The sequence below is a fragment of the Pyxicephalus adspersus genome, chromosome 12 (genome assembly GCF_032062135.1).
Source record: "Pyxicephalus adspersus chromosome 12, UCB_Pads_2.0, whole genome shotgun sequence".
In the NCBI taxonomy this organism is placed as follows: Eukaryota; Metazoa; Chordata; class Amphibia; order Anura; family Pyxicephalidae; genus Pyxicephalus; species Pyxicephalus adspersus.
This window is the reverse complement of record NC_092869.1, coordinates 28,262,398-28,282,298: the sequence shown is the minus strand read 5'-3', so window position 1 is coordinate 28,282,298 and position 19,901 is coordinate 28,262,398. Positions and strand designations below refer to the sequence as shown.

At 38.8% G+C, this 19,901-nt stretch overlaps 1 protein-coding gene across 2 annotated transcripts; it reads left to right on the top strand.

Moving 5' to 3' along the window:
- The first annotated feature begins 1,753 nt into the window (after positions 1–1,753).
- On the top strand, positions 1,754–18,199 carry FNTB (farnesyltransferase, CAAX box, subunit beta). 2 transcript variants are annotated; one of them, XM_072428536.1, is made up of 12 exons: positions 1,754–4,052; positions 4,238–4,302; positions 7,621–7,693; positions 9,912–10,003; positions 10,803–10,949; positions 11,090–11,173; positions 13,067–13,153; positions 13,245–13,374; positions 15,086–15,218; positions 15,782–15,893; positions 15,982–16,096; positions 16,430–18,199. In XM_072428536.1, the coding sequence occupies exons 4-12, from the start codon at positions 9,963–9,965 to the stop codon at positions 16,538–16,540; spliced, it is 960 nt and encodes a 319-aa protein (XP_072284637.1). In that variant the 5' UTR covers positions 1,754–4,052; positions 4,238–4,302; positions 7,621–7,693; positions 9,912–9,962; the 3' UTR covers positions 16,541–18,199. The 2 variants fall into 2 exon arrangements, with proteins under 2 accessions (XP_072284637.1, XP_072284636.1); XM_072428535.1 differs by lacking the exon at positions 1,754–4,052 and having other exon boundaries at positions 4,097–4,302.
- The last annotated feature ends 1,702 nt before the right edge of the window (positions 18,200–19,901 follow it).

Sequence of the window (19,901 nt, the reverse complement as noted above, 5' to 3'; positions counted from 1 at the left end):
ATTAATGTAAACATTTGTACAGCAATATTAGCTCATTACATATACAGGCGCTGCTTTCTGCTGTGTAGGGCCTCACAATGGTTTTGGTTTACTGCTTTTTCTCACAAAGTCAATAACTTATTACCAATAGTGCTTTTCTTATGTGGCTGAAACTTTTCCCAGCAATTGTTTTGTAATTAAATAGTCATATTAGTGACTATCTGGCTTCTAGTGGTTAATACACAAATCTCTACATCTAATACAATCAGTACAAACAATCATGCTTCATTACAATGCATGAATAAGTTCAGATTTAAGATGTGCAGAGCTGGGCAATTTGGCATAGAGGACCACAAAAGGTTCAACTATATAGGAAAAGGTCAATAAACTGCATTTATTCTCCCATGAGAAGAGCTGGTTAAACTATATGTGAATAGTCCATGTAATATATAATGATAGAGACACAAAATGCAAAATGTTTCAAAATGTAGAAAGGAGGTTTGGGTAACAGTAGTAGAATAGGAAGAACTAATATACATAGTTACCTATTCCTGTATTTAAAACAATAGACATACATGCAAAACAATATTAGAGAATAGCAAGCATATAAACAATTTAATAATGTCTTAGGTTTTGTTTAGACTGGCAGTGAGGTTATAATGTGTTTAGCACTTTCTCATGACAAAGAACCACTGCCTCAGGGAGAACACTACATGTAACTTCTACCTGGAGCAGCTCAATAAAAAATAAACTGCTCAGTACCATCCACTGTCAAATTTAACAGTGACATGTGTGTTGAGAGTGAATAGGCATCTGTCAAAGTGCCCGCTGCCAAGATGTCTTGATCTTTAATTTTTTTCCAGTGGTACTGCTAATGTCGGTCACCTACCCCGGACATGTGCCATACATGACTGGACTAAATGGTACACCAATGAGTTGATTGATTTGTATTTTGCTCAGCTCATCAACTCAGCTGCTTAGGCAAAATTTGTCTGTACGCTATGTTGTATGTTATATATTGACCTCTGAACTTTTCCTTATCTCTACACTATGTTGTATGTTACATACTCCTGAACACTGCACTTTGTATGCTATGTTGTATGCTACATACTCCAGACCTCTGCACACCCTGTACTATGTTGTATATCACATAATTCTAAATTATGCAGTCTTTGGATTATGTTGCATCTTACTTAGTTCTGACCTCTACACTCCCTGTGTTATGTTGTATGTTACATACTGCTGACATCAGCTCTAAGTATGATATGTTGTATATTACATAGTTCTGTACTCCATATGCTTTGTTGTATGTTATATACTACTGGCCTCAGCTCTCTCTACATTATGCTTCATACTACATACTGCTGAGCTCTGTCCGCTGCATGCCATGTTATATGTTTCATACTTCAAACCTCTGCATTCTATATACTATGTTGTATGTTACATACCACTGACTTCCACTCTGTGCACATTACATACTCCTGACCTCTGCACTCTGTAAACTATGTTTTATGTTACAGACTCCTGCTTTCTGTACTCTAAGTTGTAAATTACATAATCCTGTCCTCCCCACTATGTACACTATGTTGTACTGTATATTACATAGTCCTGACCTTTGAACTCTATAAACTATGTTGGTTGTTACATATTCCAGTCTTTATCTTTCTGTAAGAAGGCTAGGGAGAACACTGGACATCACCTGTCCCTATCTGCAAAAATGGTTAAACATTTGTGAAACTTTTGGTATGACCCTTCCTGGGACCAAGCCAAGTGGGCACTTTACCCAGTTGGGCATCCAGTAGAAGATTTTAAATATCCCTAATACCCATCCCCACTGACCTCTACTAACCCACCTTCTACATTCCAATACTTTCCAAGATCCAGATGCCAGGTCTGTGGATGGTCTACATTCTCCACCATTCTGCCTGCATTGTACAATCCATTTACTTTGATGGGCCATTTTATTATTATCTTTATTAATAAACAGGATTTATATAGCGCCAACATATTACACAGCGCTGTATATTATATTACACAGCACTGTATATTAAATAGGGGTTTCAAAAGACAGACAGATGTGGGCAGCACGGGTTCGCATGTCAGCCAGGACATTATCTGCATGGAGTTTGCAGGTTCTCCCCGTGTCTGCGTGGGTTTCCTCCGGGTACTCCAGTTTCCTCCCACATTCCAAAAACATGCCATTAGGTTAATTGGCTTCTCCCTAACAATTGACCTTAGACTATAATAATCACATGTGACTATGGTAGGGACATTAGATTGTGAGCTCCTTTGAGGGACAGCTAGTGACATGACTATGGACTTTGTAGAGCACTGCGTAATATGATGGCGCTATATAAATACTGTATAATAATAATAATAATAAAATGCAGAGGACCCTGCCCCAAAGAGCTTACAATCTAGGAGGTGATTCCCATTAGAATGGATGGAGCTCCATAGGAGTGAATGGGTCTGGAGCTGATGTCTTCTGCAGTAAATATCAATCAGTTCTGCATTATTGTACCAAGGCTACTGTGTGCCCAGAATTGATAGCCTTCTATATGAGGCTTATAGCACAGATATTTTCTATCAACACTTTCTTTTGGTGATCCCATGATCTTTTATTTTTTTGCAATGATTTGGCAGTTGCAGCTGGGAAAACTACAATAAAAGTCTTGTCCATTGTTTGCAGTTGATACTCAAGGAGATAGGCAGCGTGCACAATGTGGGTGCTCAATGAAGGCAATTCTTTTCTATACTCTATAGAAGTATTTGTTCCCATTGTGCCGGTTTCTGGCACTTTATCTTTTATCGATAACAAAGTGTACACAATATCTCCTGGTTTTGTATTTTACTCCTGAATCATTTTCATAGATAAATATTTCACTGAATATAATACATTTCAATGTTGGTTATATTTACTGTGCAGTCTGTAATCAAAGTGTGTGCTGACATCAAACCAAGTCATAGGATCTCACTGGAGGAGTCACAGAGCTGTACAACTGTGCTTTCTATAGAATGCCAGCATCTGTTTTTTTTATTATTATTTGCACACAAACGTTATTTTCTGTTTTTATCTTGTTATCTTTCCTAATAATTCCAGGAATGGCCCTAATCCTTGAGGTCATAACCTCTTCTCACTAACGTTTTCTCTCCTTTTCATTGGAGAGCTGTCATCCGAATCTCAGGGTAGAGTAATATTGTAGTACAGTAGACTTGGCCTGGGATGAAGGAATCGGCTTCACATGCTTGTTTGAGTGCAGTGTATTTTGTGCTGCATTCATGTAGACAATGGAGATCACACACTGCTAGTACTTGGTAGCTGCTCTGTAAATTTACCTAAGCTTTGCCCATTTTCCAATCATTCTCCCAGATTGTAAGCTCTTCAGGGCAGGCTGCCCTCCTCCTGTGTCACTATCTGTATTCATCTTTCATTTGCAACCCCCATTTAATGTACATATGTTGGCGCTCTAAAAAAAATCTTATTAATATAATATTTAATAATAATTTTCCTTGTATTTTCATTGGTTATACAAGTCCAGCAAGTGGATAATTTTGACTCTTGGCAGTGACGACCTAAAATAGCACTTCAGTGCTGCATCATAGTCCAGGGCTCCAAACCACATTTGACTGTTATGTTTTATGTGGCCTATACACTAGTTAAACAATCACTATTCACTTTTTAATTCAGCAAATCATCTTCTTGGTCTCTGAGATACATTACTAGAAAGTTTAATGTCCCTGGTAAGTACTAGATAAAGTAGTGCTGGCGCTTTCTGCTTATCCACTGATAAGCGCTGGCGCTTTCTGCTTATCTGATATTCATCCATATGTTCTCCCATGTTTGAAGTTCAAATTATCTTAAATGGTTCCATACAACCGAACTCAAACCACAATACTCTCCTGTCACTGTTTCCTCACAGGTTACTGCCGTCTTTTTCTGTTTTCTCTTCTGTAGATGGTCTTTGGCCAGACTGGGATGACGTAACTGGTGCACAGGAACTTGTTCATTCTCGGCACGCGATTGCTGAGCGCTGAAGCTGCGTTTTCAGATACAGAAGCAATCATTCAGGCAGGTAGGGGGATTATTGCAGGAGGGACATTGCTTGCCCCTTTCAGCCATAATGACCCACCTGATTGTGCATTCCTTTAAGTGGAATGCTAGTTCGGTTTTAATCCGCAGCATACACCCACACCAATAATGTTTTAAAAAGTGTAAAAAATACTTGCTTATTATCTTGTGTATTTTTAATGCTTGCAGAAAAAAGTGGAGAATTCTGTGGGTGCCATCTTCACTGCCATCAAGAACAGCCAAGGGGCCTTTCAGTGAGTAACACCATACATTGGGCTACTTTTGTCAGCTTTCTCTCAATGCGTTGCCTATTTTTTTTTTGACACCTTCATTGGTTGTTGACAATCTGTGAATGTGAAATTTAGCCTCTAAAATGTCTTTGCTGTTTTTCCAAATAATCGATAAACCTGTTCAGCCACTCTTGTGATGCACACAGCTCTGCAATAATTAAAGCCCAGATATATAGATTAAGATGTAGAAGGGAACATAATGCAGGGCATTTCTATTTTCAGCTTTGGAGAGGAGCAGGTGATCTTCTCTACACCCATACCCCTCAGGCTTGTTTAATGTTCTTGCAATCAGCAGTAAAACACAAACTGACATAAATACATACTGGAACTGATATTTACCAAATTGAGGAGCTGCTAGACCTCTGTAATGAGAAGTGCTGCAGGATACAATTGTTGCTGGTACTGTTTGTTATAGCATTGAAAGAGGTTATAGCTGCTGCTCCCTGCTTGATCTAAGTTTTCCCCTATTTGTGTACTGAAAGAAAAACAATCTTACTATTTTCCTGGTAGTTATCACTTATTGTTGATGTATTAAAGCAGAAAGAAACATAAAAAGTGAGACCAGTTATCTGCCTGATTGTAATTTTTTACTTAAAGTGGAAGTAAACCCAAAACAAAAATACACTTGCCTTCAATGCCGCAGATCAATCCATCCTTCAGGCGGTTTCTTCCATCGGGTCCTGCGTCGCCCCGGTATCTGTCAGCCCGGCGCAGGAGGAGTGCCAGACGCTGACTTCTTCTCCTCTCTTGTGTGTTGTTCTTCCTACATCACTCGATCTCACACTGCACAGGTGCGGGATCAGGTGACTGATCGGGAAAAAACTAGATAGGCAAGTTTTTTCCCAATCTCATGCATGCGCACACGTGGGATTGGCAATTTTTATTCCTATTGATGAAAGGGCTCCTTCTGCACATGCCCAAGGAGCAGCCAAGAGCCTCCCGAGATGCGTGATGTAGGTATCCCGGGAGGCTCTGCGCTCCCATTCGCCTAGGAGATCAAGAATTAAGGGGGCGATGTTGCACTTTATATGTTTTACTACAGAAAGGACATCACCTGTCCCTTCTGCAGCAAAAAGCCTGCCTTCTTGTGATTTTTGAATTCTGAACCATAGTTCCACTTTAATGCTTTCAATTGATGTTGTTCTAAAGGTGCATCAGGGTGAACCTGTAACATTTGGGGAGACTTTGGAGCAATCTATCTTCAAAACGCACAATATTGCAGCTTACAGAGCAGATACCGAGGCCAAGAATGGTTTGACTTAACGCTCATTTTCATCCTGTTAAGAATATGTAAACAGGTAAATGTCTGTAGCCTGGCCACATGTAATATTTAGACGATCAACAGCAGCACTCCTGTTTCTTTTGGGAAAGGTTCACTTTAAAGTACTCACACAATGTAATTGTAAGGCTGTAGCTGCCAGATGACTACATACATGCTGTGAGATTTGTGCTGCAAAACATTGCAGCAATGTGTCCGTCCAATTTGTTAAACACCTATCTTCTAAAGCACCTATCCAAATCACTATTCTCTATGAGGGCCCCTTCACTATCCGCCTTCTAGGCTGTAGTAATGAATATGAATCAGTTAGCTATATGTTAAGGTGGCCCATTCATTTGATAATAAATAAATAATGCATATGCACCTTTTTTCTCTGGTACAAGTCACCACACATGGTACTGCAACACTGGTGTTTTTAAATACCCTTCAAAGTAAATGGCATAACATGTATGATATGCAATGGCGTGAACCCAACCTCGCTGCTTGTCAGAGAACAAGTTATATATTAGTTATATAATATAGAACGAAACAGAGTACTGGTGTACCTTACCAGGGAATTACTGGCAAGTAAATCAGTTACAATAAAATGTTTGTATTTAGTGTACAATAACAATATTAAACATTCCATGTACAATTATAAAAGCATACGGCCCAAGCGAAAGGCCTCAGACATTATATAAAATAAAATCCTATCAAACATTTTAGTAGGCCCTGACGCGTTTTGCAGATACAATTGCTTCTTCAGGGGATTTTTGATAGTAGGATAACATATGCAAGTACAAATATCCAGAGACTGGTTTCAGCAAAATATGAAGGAAAGAACAAGAAATACTTATTTGTTTATACACATATACAGAATAATATACATATTCAATAACAAACATCATTCATAGATCTTTTACCTAAATTGGTGACCAATCCATCTTTGCCCAAAGATGTCTTAAAGCATAGTGTCCTAGGGGGCGCTAGGTTACTGTAAATGGGAAAGATGGTACTTCCAGAATCAAGTCACCAGCACCCAGAGCAATGATCTATTCACTTAATCCAAAAATCCAACTAATACTAATCATCTGACTATGATTTAAAAAGTTTCTTTGTTCTATGTTGTTTTAAGCAGAAGTCCTGGTAAATAGGAAAAATGTAGATCTATATTTCTTTCATAATCATTAAATGTACTTTGAACAAAACTGATGAGTGCCTGGATCTGTCTTGATGTTAGCTTTCAGTAATTTCTGCTCATCAGCACTCTAGAAGAACCAGTCAGGCTTGCCTGCATTCACACATACATACATCTCTACTTCTATTCTGTTCCTTGTCGGTATCAGTTTCCTGCTTTTCTTTTGTCATCCAATCAGAGGCTAGGGGCATAGAGACCTATCTGTACTGTCTGGCATCACTTTGTAAATCTCGGGACTGATCAAACAAAATGACTACTTTTATTGCAGGTAAAAGGGCTTCCATGTATAAATTTAGGAGTTAGAGTATCTCAGTACATGCCCCAAACAGACACCACAGTGGTGCTTAAATCAGACACCTGACACTCCTGGAAGTGTCTTGAATGCAAAGTCGCTGAATTCACAGTCTGCTGTTGCAGAGCCTATTTATTTGGTTTTATTTGAAAGTCCGCAGAGTTGCTTTAAGTTTTAAGCTTCCTAAAAAAAAAATCAGACTTTATATACAAGAACTCAGCAAGAAAGTTGTAACGTGTCAATACTTTTTTTTTTTTTTAATTCTAATATTTAAAGGCAAAGCATTGCAATTATTAAGAATGGATGTAAAATATGTAATGCATTATGTTTACCTGAATTGGTTAGATGTCAGTCTGCAAAAAAACATTTCTGTTGTAGAATCTGGTTGGCTTTCTATTACTTTTGGACACTCCAAGCTTTATATTTGAGTACTCCTGTCCCCGCATTGGTTCATTCTTCATTCCGTATTATTCATAATGCAAAAAAAGAATTGACTAGATTTTTTTTTTTAATTCATACCCGGTTTTCTTACAGGCTTGTACTGGAGAGAGAGCTCCATGCCCACTACCTACGAAAAGGCTTGCATCACCTCTCTGACTCCTATGAGGTAAATAAACCTTTTTATATTTAGGGTGGTAATGCAGTAAAACCTGCACTCTTTAGCAGGGAGTCCAATTCAGTTTTTTTTCTACTTGACAAAAATATTCCCCGTAAGTTCACCACTATGCATTAATGTTTCAACCAACTAACGTAAATATTTACTTTTCTTACTTGTGTTACTCGTCTAAAGCTGCGTACACACTTCCAATTTTTGTCGTTGGAAAGGATCTTTCACGATCCTTTCCAACGACAAGGGAGTGCACGATGCATGAACGGTGCTGTACATACAGCACCATTCTGCTCTATGGAGAGGGGAGGGGGGAGAGCGACGGAGCGGCACCCTGCTGCGCGCTCTCCCCTTCCCTTTCATTAGGATCGGCCATCGTCCGTGGATCCGGCAGGTCGGTCGTCCAGACGATGGACGACACCGACACGACACCGACTGTACACACGGCAGATTTTCGCCCGATAATTGGCCGATGCCGATTATCGGGCGATAAAAATCTGACGTGTGTACGTAGCTTAAAACAGTTAGCCACTCCTGGACACCAGTATATGTGTTTGGGAGCAGTTTTTATGGTAAATCTCTGTATTTGTCAAATTTTGTATTCTGTGGTTCACTGCACCACAAAGGATTAAAGGCTATTTCAGTCCTCTAGCAACAACAGCAGCCATGTTCATCAACAGCTTTTCGGTTTGATTATGTCCACATTCACGTTAGTGGAAGCGGCTGGTCATTCAGGGGTGGTTGTAAGCCATTTGTTGCATCCAGGAACCATGCTACAAACCAATGCTAACACAAAATGGTTCTCAGCCACTTTCATTCGGTTGAATGAGAGCACAGTTGAGCATGCAAAGAACTGCTGTGGTTTATCACACATCTGAAATTCTCCTATCTGGGTGTGACGTCACAAAAATATTCTTTGTGAACATTCATCTGTCGGTGTATGGAGTTTTGTAATTCAGTAGTCATAAACGCGTAATAGCTCATTTTAGATCTTTTGATAATCCACTAGAGCTCCCAGAGAGGTGCAAAGAAATGACAAAATACAAACATGCTCTATTCCCCTGGATATATAGTACAGTGCTCATCCAGAATTTTTTTTAAGACGGGTGGGAAGAAATTGTAGGTGGGTGGTGGCCTCTGTATTGTGACCCAACTCATCAGTAAACAGCCGGGTGGTTGGTGAAAAGTGCCGGGTGGTACGCCTGGCTAAAAGGTGCTGGAGAGAACACTGTAGTATGTCCAATGGCCCCCCTTCCCATGGAGTGGTTAATCTTAAACTTATATAACACATTAGCCTTCTCTATTCTTTTAAACTGTGTCTGTACGCTGATATACCATTAAGGATTTATCATTGGGTAAAAAAAAATTACATTCAGTGAAGATATTCTATAAGATTGCTGACCCCAGGTATATTGTGGTTGTATATCTCTACCGCCAGCACACAATATAATAAAATATATGAATTGGTGTGTTCAATTCGGGACTTTACTTCCACTTTAAGGCTGGTTTCAGAGAGCTACTGTGATGAGAATAGACAGGAATAGCTGATGCTGTGAGACCTAAATAGCGGCATCTAGGATTACACAGCAGAGACTCGCTCACATTTTCTCTTTTAACAATCTGTCTGGATTTCCTGTTTACAGGAGCAGTGAACAACTGGAAGTAAATTTTGTGATTGCTTATTAGTAAGCACTGCATGCTGTGCATTGTAACTTACAAACACCCCATATAAATGTTTGTAGAATAAAAGTTGTATGCAAATATTGTAAAGTAAACCTAAAATAACAGTGACCAAAATACATTTTCTTCTCAATCCATTGAACCTTTCCTATAGAGCTCTCTAAAAGCTGTTGAATTGTATATGTTATCCAGTACTGAATGCTGTTCACTACAGAATGTTTCAGAGAAAATAAAAATGCTTAAAAAGGGTCCTAAATGTTCAGCTTCAGGTCACATGTTCAGCCCTTAAATTTTGAGACAAGCAGAAAGCTTAATCTAACAATCAGCATTTCAGAATCCCTGATCATTAATGCATTAAATACTACACTGCACATGTAAGCTTGTGTGTTGTCCACATGGAAACTTGCCTAATTTTTAGTAAAACTAACAGGCAAGCTTTTCCTTGAAGAACACGCTTGGTGCTGCATTAAAGCAGCACATTAAAATTGTTTACTTCTTTAATGTAAGTGTTTTAAGTGTAAACTTTTCTTGATCCTAGTGCCTGGATGCCAGCCGCCCCTGGCTATGCTATTGGATTGTACATAGTCTAATGTTACTGGACGAGCCAATCCCTGGATCTGTTGCATCAAAGTGAGCATCGCCGTATAAATGTGATCATGAAATTATACATGCATAAATGTGACATTCCTGTGTCTTGGAATATTGTGGGTCACTTTTATTTTTTTTATTTTTTGGAACGTTGGAATCTTGCAATGTTTGTACTGCTGTTCCCCTCACATTTTGTCCTGGTAGATAGATACTGTTGTCACACCAGAAAGTATAGAAAAATCGAACACTTTACAGCAGTGAAAAAACAGAGCAAAGATTTGTCCCAAAAAAGCACATCGTAAGTCTCCTAGTGGATACCTTTGTTGCGGTGACAACTGCCACAGGTGGGGCTTCCACTAACTTAATAGATTTTTGGGAAAGTAAAGTAAACTCACAAGGAATAACAATATATAACACAAATAAGTAGAAAGAACTGTGAGTCCTGCCTGCCAGAGTAAAGTTGCATGCACATTTTAGCAAACTTCACTACAAGTACTGGTCCTCCAGTCATCTTCTCTGGAAATTTTCTCTATTGGACACACTGGAATGAAATTATCCAGACGTCAGACTAGACATTTGACACTGCACTGGACATGCAATGTAGGCAGCATACACATAAAAACAAGATTGTAAAATGGGAAAAAAATGCAAAGGATGTTGGGTTTTGTAAAAAAAAAAAAAAAGTTTTTGTTTTATATTTGACTATTGCTCACACAGGTTGTTATCATAAATCACTTTGGTTATTAGGTTTGTATATTTACTCTCATTATTCCATACCACATGTGTATGGCACTGGCTGTCTTGGACTTGGTCGCAATAATATTTGTCTGCCCTTTTCCAGTGTTTGCCAGTTTCTAGGTCGATGCCAGGCTCCCGGTGGGGGGTTTGGAGGTGGACCTGGCCAGCAACCCCATCTAGCTCCTACCTATGCAGCCGTGAATGCTCTGTGCACCATTGGAACTGAGGAAGCCTACGATGTCATTAACAGGTTTGTGAATGTGGATGAGACAAATCTAAGCATAAAAGCAGCGTTGGGGTATCTCTAAGATCCATCTCTGGGCAGGTTACTCTAAATTCTATCCTTTTGTGTGTCCTCTACAACTAGTGATGATTTTATTTATTTCACAGGGAAACACTTCTGCGATTCCTCTGGTCCTTGAAACAGCCTGATGGCTCATTCAACATGCATGTAGGAGGTGAAGTGGATGTAAGGTTAGATATTTTTTCATTTTCTTTAGTAGTCAGGTAAATTTGTATGCACAAGCCTTATTAAAAATGTAATGTATGTAACTAGGTTAGAAATTGGTGTCGGTATTATTGATGTGTCTGTTGGGGACTACATCTCACCATTGGTATTGAGAGTTAAAATACTGAATTATTTAAAATGTAAAATTTGAGTATAAGATGTTTTTTTTAATGGCCCAAGGACAGCGACCGATTGTCTCCGCGCCAATTTTAAATAGCACTCGGGCTCAGCAACTTCTGTGGGTTCAGGTGGCTGTGGCAGCTGAAATGGCAGGCTATCCGTGATGGCCGGGGTCCAGTGCCAAATCCCCTAAATAATCTGATCCTCTACACAATGTTTCATGGTAGAAGACCACTGCATAGACAATGCATTATGTTTACATAGAGAGGGATGTAAATGTAAAGAGATTTTTGGCAGAAATGCTTAGCTTGTTCCATTTTTTCTGTGGAGCGGTAAATCTGCTAAAGTAATTTTTTTTTTTTTGCTGGCTGATTGCAGATAGCACAAGGATTACTTTTAGAAATGATCTGATGCCGCACTAATCATTCACAATAAAAACCTAGAACTAAAAATATTTGTTTTCAACTGTGTTACCACATTGCTTTTAGGCAAATAAACAATTTGTATTCAGTGATAAACTCTCATTGAATACATATAATAAAGGCATACAATGCAGGATGTGTGGACACATGATAAAATGTGTATCTACCGCGAGTTCCGTAACGAACGTACTATTCTACGCGCAGCTTGTGGACCTGACACGTTTCGCCCAGTATGGGCTTTCTCACGTAGCTGTGCGGTAGCAGAATTGTACTCGGGTACTGCATGTGGTCTAAATATATTACAGAACGTACATAGATATTTGTCTCAAAAGTATGACATAAAATAAGATATACACAAATAAACAATTAACACATTTGAAGCTACAGACAAACATTCAAACATCATGATTATCAGGTATTGATTATGTAAATGCATGTATTTATACACTATACAATATACTTGTCTAGTGCCAACTTGATTGGCCTCTGAACTGGATCAAATGCATGATCATACATTGTATGCCTTTTATTATATGTATTCTATCAGAGTTTATCACTGAATACAAATTGTTTATTTGCCTAAAAACCCCATTCTCACGTTTTTTCTTATATATGCTTTTAATGGGGTTTGCACTATCCCTATAAGGTAACTAAGATTATACATATATACGGTAATATTTATCAACTATCACATCCTTCTTCCTGTTCATGTTTTACCACATTGTCCTGAACTGTGTAGAAATAAGGCATTCTCATAAAAATAAAAAAAAACTTCTGGGAAAGGAAAATACGCATGAAGGTAGGTAAAGTGCAGCTGCTGTTCCTGTAGATGAAATGGCATGGATCAATTTAAATCTCCAGGACTTAGACTGAGAGGTTTTATGGCATTTTAGGCTATGCTGCTGCATATCCTATTATAATAATTTTAAAAATGACTTTTGTAGAGGAAATATTTTGTAAAGGTTTAGGTACCTCATACAAACTGGCTTGCTTCCAGATCTGTAAGCAGCATTTGTCATACCTAAAATCCATGGTGAGCGGTTGATGAATGCTGACAGCCGCAGACTGCCTAGAAATGATCTAAGTGAACTTGGCCTTAATCACGTTTGTAAATATTGCAGTCATCTCGAACAGAAAAAGGGTCTTGAATATGCAGATGGTGTCCACAATACATTCAAAAATTAGTTGAGAATCCTATTCATTTTTTGGGGTGAATTAGAAGGGTAGCTCATATTATGACTTCAAAATAATAAATAAAAAAATCAAGTCTCGTTAATAATTTTTTGTACAGTAGCCAAGTTTCTTCCTGTATTACAGAAGTGCCTATTGTGCTGCCTCTGTGGCATCGCTGACAAACATTATGACTCCCAAGTTATTTGATGGCACGGCTGAATGGATAGCCAGGTATGGAAAAGTATCCTTCCTTTTACATTAACTTTTAAACCTGTAGCATTGTATGATGTACTGTTGTATTTACACTATACCAATATTGTAGGTGCCAGTTTTGGGAAGGTGGAATCGGTGGGGTGCCGGGCATGGAAGCACATGGAGGGTATACCTTTTGTGGCCTGGCAGCCTTGGTCATCCTGAAGAGAGTTCATCTATTAGACCTAAAGAGCTTGTTGGTAAGTGATTGCCTTAAATAATTTTAATATAAACATTATTTTCAGATGTTACAGTTTATCTCTTGCATAGAAAAGAAAGTTCTTTATACTTGCCTCCCCTCTCTTTGGCATACCTGAACTTTTGTAGAGCTTTGGCACTGCCAGAATCCTTACATACAAAACACTTTGGAGTTCTTTTATAAAGGAATGAATCTGACATTCATTAAAATTTTCCCTGGAGCAGAATGTCGGGTTCGCTGCTTTAGAAATAAGTTTTTAAGTTTATCAGATCTGTCAGAAGCTAAAGATTCCTCTATGCTCTGAAAAAATTTCATGATTGGTTCCGGTGAATTTCCTGTGCAGTTATCAGCCCACATTGCCATACTTTTTTCCAATGAACAAGAGTTCAGCTTCTTTTACAGGCTGGGAAGTTGTCATTTACCCCAAATTTTTACATATAGGGTAGAGTACAGGTGAGACACTGCCTGACAACTTTGGCTCTCTTCAGTTAAAAAACAGTAACCACACCAATTTATATTGTACATGTGAACTAGCCCATAAGACCTGAAGATAAGTGACGTAAGAAGAGCCCCCATTTACAAGCTGCTTTTTGTTAAGAAACAGGGCCACTTTAAAACTGGGTTTTAGCTTTGCTTCTTGAACTTTAATCTTTCAAACTAGGATAAACTCTACTGTAACTTTATTGTGCATGTTAGATGTAGATCATATTTAACCAGATCCATGATAAAACCCATTGCACATGTACACATCTTGGTTAAAGTAAATCTGCTACGAGAATGTTATGAACCACTTCTAATCAATACTACATGTCTGGTAATTATGCTGAAGGTTGCCTGTTCCCTTCAGACAAGTCCTTGCTGGCATCCGTAGCTGCTTGTAATGTAAAGTAAGCAATCCTCCAAAATTACATCATACTCCTCTGGATCTCCTACCTTGAACTGTAAAATATAAAAAAATAAACTTTACTTTAGCTTGTATTCTGTTTCTGTTATTGTGAAAGTGTAAGGTCATTGCCCTACCTGAGAAAAATGGAGCGATCAAACCATTCTATTGATTTTTTTAGATCTTCAGATTTACAGAAAACAGAACAAAAGTTTTAATGGGTTTTTATTTTTCTACATGAAAGCTCAGATTAACGGGGCAGGTCAGCCAGTACAGAATTCTAATAGCAGTGTGAATCTTCCCTGAGAGGTAAAGTTGCACTTCTGTAAAAATAGGATCTCCTAGAACAGTGGTTGCCAACCTTTTTGGTCCCGCAGACCACTAAAATCACTGGCTCCTGACGGTGCATGTGCGGGGTGTCAATCAAAGGGGGAGAAACCTTCGCATTGGGACGTCATCATGACACAACCCCGCCCACTCTCCTATCACAGATCTGTGATGGCAGAGTTGGGCAGGTTATGTCCAGGGACACAGCCCATCCACTTCCCTGAACCTGGGATTTGTACAGGGATGTGCCCCGGCCTGTGCGCCCCTCCAGTGGGGTCCTTCTCCTGATCCCATTTAGGGGTCCCCTGCTGCGGACCATTGGTTGGCGACCGCTGTCCTAGAAAGCTAATGCCTGATTCTCTGTAATCTGTGAAATTAGGGCAGCAGTTGCATTTTACTTTCCTAATAGAACTAGATGTTCAACAAACCTAAACTGTAGATTTAACAGATGGACTTGCCCAGTATGAAATATGAATGACATTGAATGTTGGTATTCTTTCAGAGATGGGTTGCTTTCAGACAAATGAGATTTGAAGGTGGATTTCAAGGTCGCTGTAACAAACTGGTTGATGGCTGCTATTCTTTCTGGCAAGCTGGTCTACTGCCTCTTCTCCATAGAACTTTACACGCTGAAGGTAATAATCTTTCTGATATTTTAGCAGGGATTTTAGCACTCCAGCTTGGTTTATTGGCGTGCACATTCTAGTGATAAATTATGGGTTATTTGTAAAAGAAAATTACATGTTTCTGTATAATTGTTTTTCACCGAACTTGTGAATGTTATCTGGGGTCAGGGAGCAATGTGCTGCAGATAGAAAATGTAAGGTCAATACACTTTTCCCTTTATATTCCAAAACAAAAAATATATATTTATAATAAATCATTATCAGACTGTTATAGGATGAAACCTCTTCCTAAGAAACTTTTTCTGGCTGTAATGTTTACCCTTTTGCTTGTCTCTGAATGCACAGGATTCCTGGCTTTACATATAAAGTACAATACATATTCGTTCGTGTCTTTGACACAAACCTTAGAGAACCCAGTTAGTTGGTGTACCTGCCAGATAACGAGCATCTTCCGAAGGGGATTGGCAGTTGCAGCAGCTCCCATATTTCTCTCAGCAAATGTTGGCTTTTGTAGGTCATATCACCTTGCATATCGTGTTTGCACCATATGATGAAAATCTTTGTCTTTGCAGGAGATTCAGCCCTCGGTTACAGCAACTGGATGTTTGACCAGAAGGCACTCCAGGAATATATTCTCTTGTGCTGCCAGTGCCCCAGCGGTGGTTTACTAGATAAACCTGGCAAGTAAGTGTTGATGTTCAGAGAATGGCTTTTACTTTTATAGCACTGTGGTGGCTTCTTTTGATGATTTATATATTTTATGTATGTAAAGATCGAGAGACTTCTATCATACCTGCTATTGTCTGAGTGGCCTGTCTATAGCACAGCATTTCGGTAGTGGTGACTTGCTGCATGAAACAGTTGTGGGATCTCCAGAAAACACTTTGGTAAGTAGAAAGATCTGTGACAACCCCTAATCCTTCCATACATCTGTCATGACAGGTTTACATTGAGAAGAGCTGATTATGGACTGGCTATATAGGGAGTACTTTTACATTTGTCTAATCCTCATCTGCTTGTTATGGGTTAAGTTGCTTTTTATCTGGTTTTAGAAAGGGGCTCTTACTGAGAAAAGAAAGTTATACGATTGTTGTAAAAATGTTTTTACTGTAGTTATACTAAAATTAGGTTAGAATCCATTTAGTTTATTGTATGTAGATGATCTAAAGTCTGAATGATACACAGTATAAAAATGTTTTATTTTTCCTCCCCTCCAACAGAAGCCTACACATCCTGTATATAATATTGGACCTGACAAGGTGGCTAGTGCCGTCATGTATTTTATGCAGAAAGAGATTCCAGACTTAAATTCCAAAAATAATGAAAGTTAAATGGGGAAGAAGCTCACCTGGCACTTACTTTGCTCTATGACGCTGTATACGCTCTACAAGCTACAACCTGGAGGAAGCCATCTTGAACACTTAAAAGGGCTGCACAGTGTCTTTAGAGTTACCAGGACTGAATTATGTTTGTGGATGAGGACCGACCTTTTTCCACACATTAACCCAAGAGAACTTTCCTATTAGGACATTAAACCTTAGCACTTATGAGATAAAAGTATGCGTTGCAGGCTTTGAATGCTTTCAGTAGGCTCATCGAAGGGTAAAAGGAAGAATAGTTTGTGTTGGCTGGCTGCTTTGCACCCAGTTGAGTTATCGGTCACTAAACCAAATATTCTGTTTTGATTGAAGATAGTTGAAAAAGAAGCCCCTATTACCTTACGTCTCTGTATTTACTGTACATAGTAGCTGTGCTACATGCAGGAATTCTATGTATTTATATGGTGCTTCTACAGCTGAATGGGTTCCCTGGGTGCAGGTCTTGTGTGTAGAAGGAAGTATGAATGAATGTGGCTCTGACTGGGCTCAAGCACTGTGATCAGTAAACCTGTAAGTTGCACTTTTTTTTCTCTAACTTTTACACATTTTGGAAGGACATCAAATGTTCCATTGAATAGGTCTTTAAGTACCTTGATGTTTCAATAATAAACATTATTGCTTTATCCTTACTAAAACTAAAGTTAACCTAATTCCACCTAAAAAAATAATATAGTATGATATACTTTAGGTTTACTGATTCATAAAGGACATGTTACCTTTCATAACCAGAAATGTCTAATTCTCTAAACACAAAGGTGATAATGTATCTCATGCCATACATTCACTAAGCTGTATGATGGTGGGGATGATATGCCACAGATCAGACATCCTACTTCATACAGGGAATATATGGAACCCACGGCTGCCTTCCTCTCAGTCTAAACTGGCAGACTGTATACATCATGGTGTATTATTGGTATCGATAGCTTTCTGTAGGCACTTATTTTAGGTCTAGATGCAGCCATTTTTGTTTTTTTCAACACCAAAAGATTTTTTTCATTTGTGCAGTAATTTACCCTAGTTTAATGATATTAACACTTTCAGCAGTGTTGCTTTGGCACAGTAATGTTTTTAAATTATTTTACATGTACCTATTGACCGGGCTATGCTTCCAAATCAATGATGTACTTGGTCCCTCTCTGTGTAATGAAAATGTTAGCTGTGGAGGGGTATGTATGTAATAGGAGTGATGCAGGCTGCATCTTCCATCTAATTACCCCTTGTCACCCCGGAAACCACAATGGATGGACTGTAGGAGGATACAGTATGTTCAGGATTTCCTTCTGTCTTCAATATGATGTGCTCCATGGTTTACCCTGGTTGACACTCATACTAGAAATGTGGAGGAATAGGGAGCATCAATCTCCTCTTTTTCCAGGGGCTACCTAACCATTTTCCTAAATAAATGTATTTCAGATATGCAATGCCTCATCTGTTTTTGTTAAACAGACTTTGGAATGCTGCAATAAAATGTTTTGCTGTCAGTTAATGATGAATAATCCTAAATGTTATGGATGTCATTCAGACAAAATGTGACATTTATACCGACTAAATTGTTTATTTTTTTTCCTTTCTATAGGAATGTATACAAAATAAAAAAAATGAAACTCTCCAATGTCTTGTACATAAAGAGAAATAGAGCAGCAGTAGCGATTTGTAGCACAATGGTAAAAAATTTCCAAACAGTTCAAGCAAAGATAATCCTGGTTTGATCACAGTACTTTTCTGGGCCAGAGATCAGCTGATGTGAAGTGCTGGCACATTATATACAAAAGAGGGGATCAGTCACCTTGTTACAGGACACAGTTCCTCTTCCAGGTTGGGAACATTTACAGTAATCACATTCTTCAAATGTAGGAGCAGACTAGAAAAGGATCTTGTAGTAGTCATCTCGATAGCTGAACAGCACAAGCACTGGCACCCTGTAGAAACAATGCAAGATGTCAACATTGTCCGGTTTCTTACTTCACTCCTATTACAGTGTGATTTATATTTTCACAGATTTCTACCTACAAATTAGTCTACGTTGAACAGATTACTCCTGTCATAGTAGTAGATCTTGGAATGTCAGTGCAACAAAGGCAATGAGAAACCAGCTCTAACAGAAAAGTGGGAGCACACTAAAATTCTGACAGATTAATAGGTATTTTGAAAGTAATGACATGTACAGCTTTCCCTGGCCTTCAGCAAAGGATTTGCAGTGTCATTCTCTCCTGAAGTATCAGTTAGGGGGCCTAAATCAGCAGGGTCCATTAAGCTGACCCAAGACAAACAGGTGTAGATCCAAACACCCTCAGGAATATTGTGTGACCCGGAGGGAATCAATTTTTGTGAACTTGTGTATAAACCTCAAGCATCACCTGATCAGGGTAAAGTTACAGCAATCAGGAAAGGTTAAAGAACATATGTCTATAACTGTCTATCTACCTACCCCCCTCAATCAATGTCATTTGCCAGATTTAAACAATAGTCATTGTGTAGTGTTCATTTAGGCACTTTTCCATAACATAAATTAAATTTATTCCAGCAAAAGCCAATTTCCCTGTTGTGTGTTGAAAGGCACAGGTAGTTTTCTGCATCCACTCTTTAAGGCAGTGAAAAAAAATCACCTGGTGTCATGAAAGGGGCTAAAAAGTTTGGGAAATTTTAGCATCACCGTCCATCCATGGGTCATACATTGGGAAATTCTCCTTTACATAGGTAGTCAGTGGGGCTAAGTATATGCTTAATAATGGACTGGTATTGTGCAGAATGAAAGAGTGTCAATATTAGAGAGCGTTACAAATGTCATTACAGCCTTACCTCTTTCTTATTTTGAGTGTGTAAATCTCATCAAAGATCTGCTTTAAATATCTTTGTTTGGGCAGTCTAGACATGAGCAGCTTTGCAGATGCATTGAACATCTGTTCATCTCCACACTGGAAAGTAAACAGAAGAAAAAAGACTAAAGCTAGGTACACTTCCAGTAATTATCGTTAGAAAACGACCGATTAACGGTTATGCACGATTATACTTGAACGATCGTATTGTGCACAATTCTGTACATGCTGTAACGATACGCTCATTCAAATATAATCCACCAATAGTGTACACATGCTAGATACAATCGTTTGAACGATGCAGGGAGTGACATGGAAAGGAGAAAGTGTATTGCAGAAACATGCACGATCACTGAACGACTGTACACACGCTAGTTAGTGAACGGTTGTCGGCCAATCAAATCCAGGGTTCATTTCCAACAACATTCCTCGCTCACCTGTGTCGTTGGTCACCTTTTTTGTGAACGATTTTGTGGTGGTTTGTCGTTCGTTTC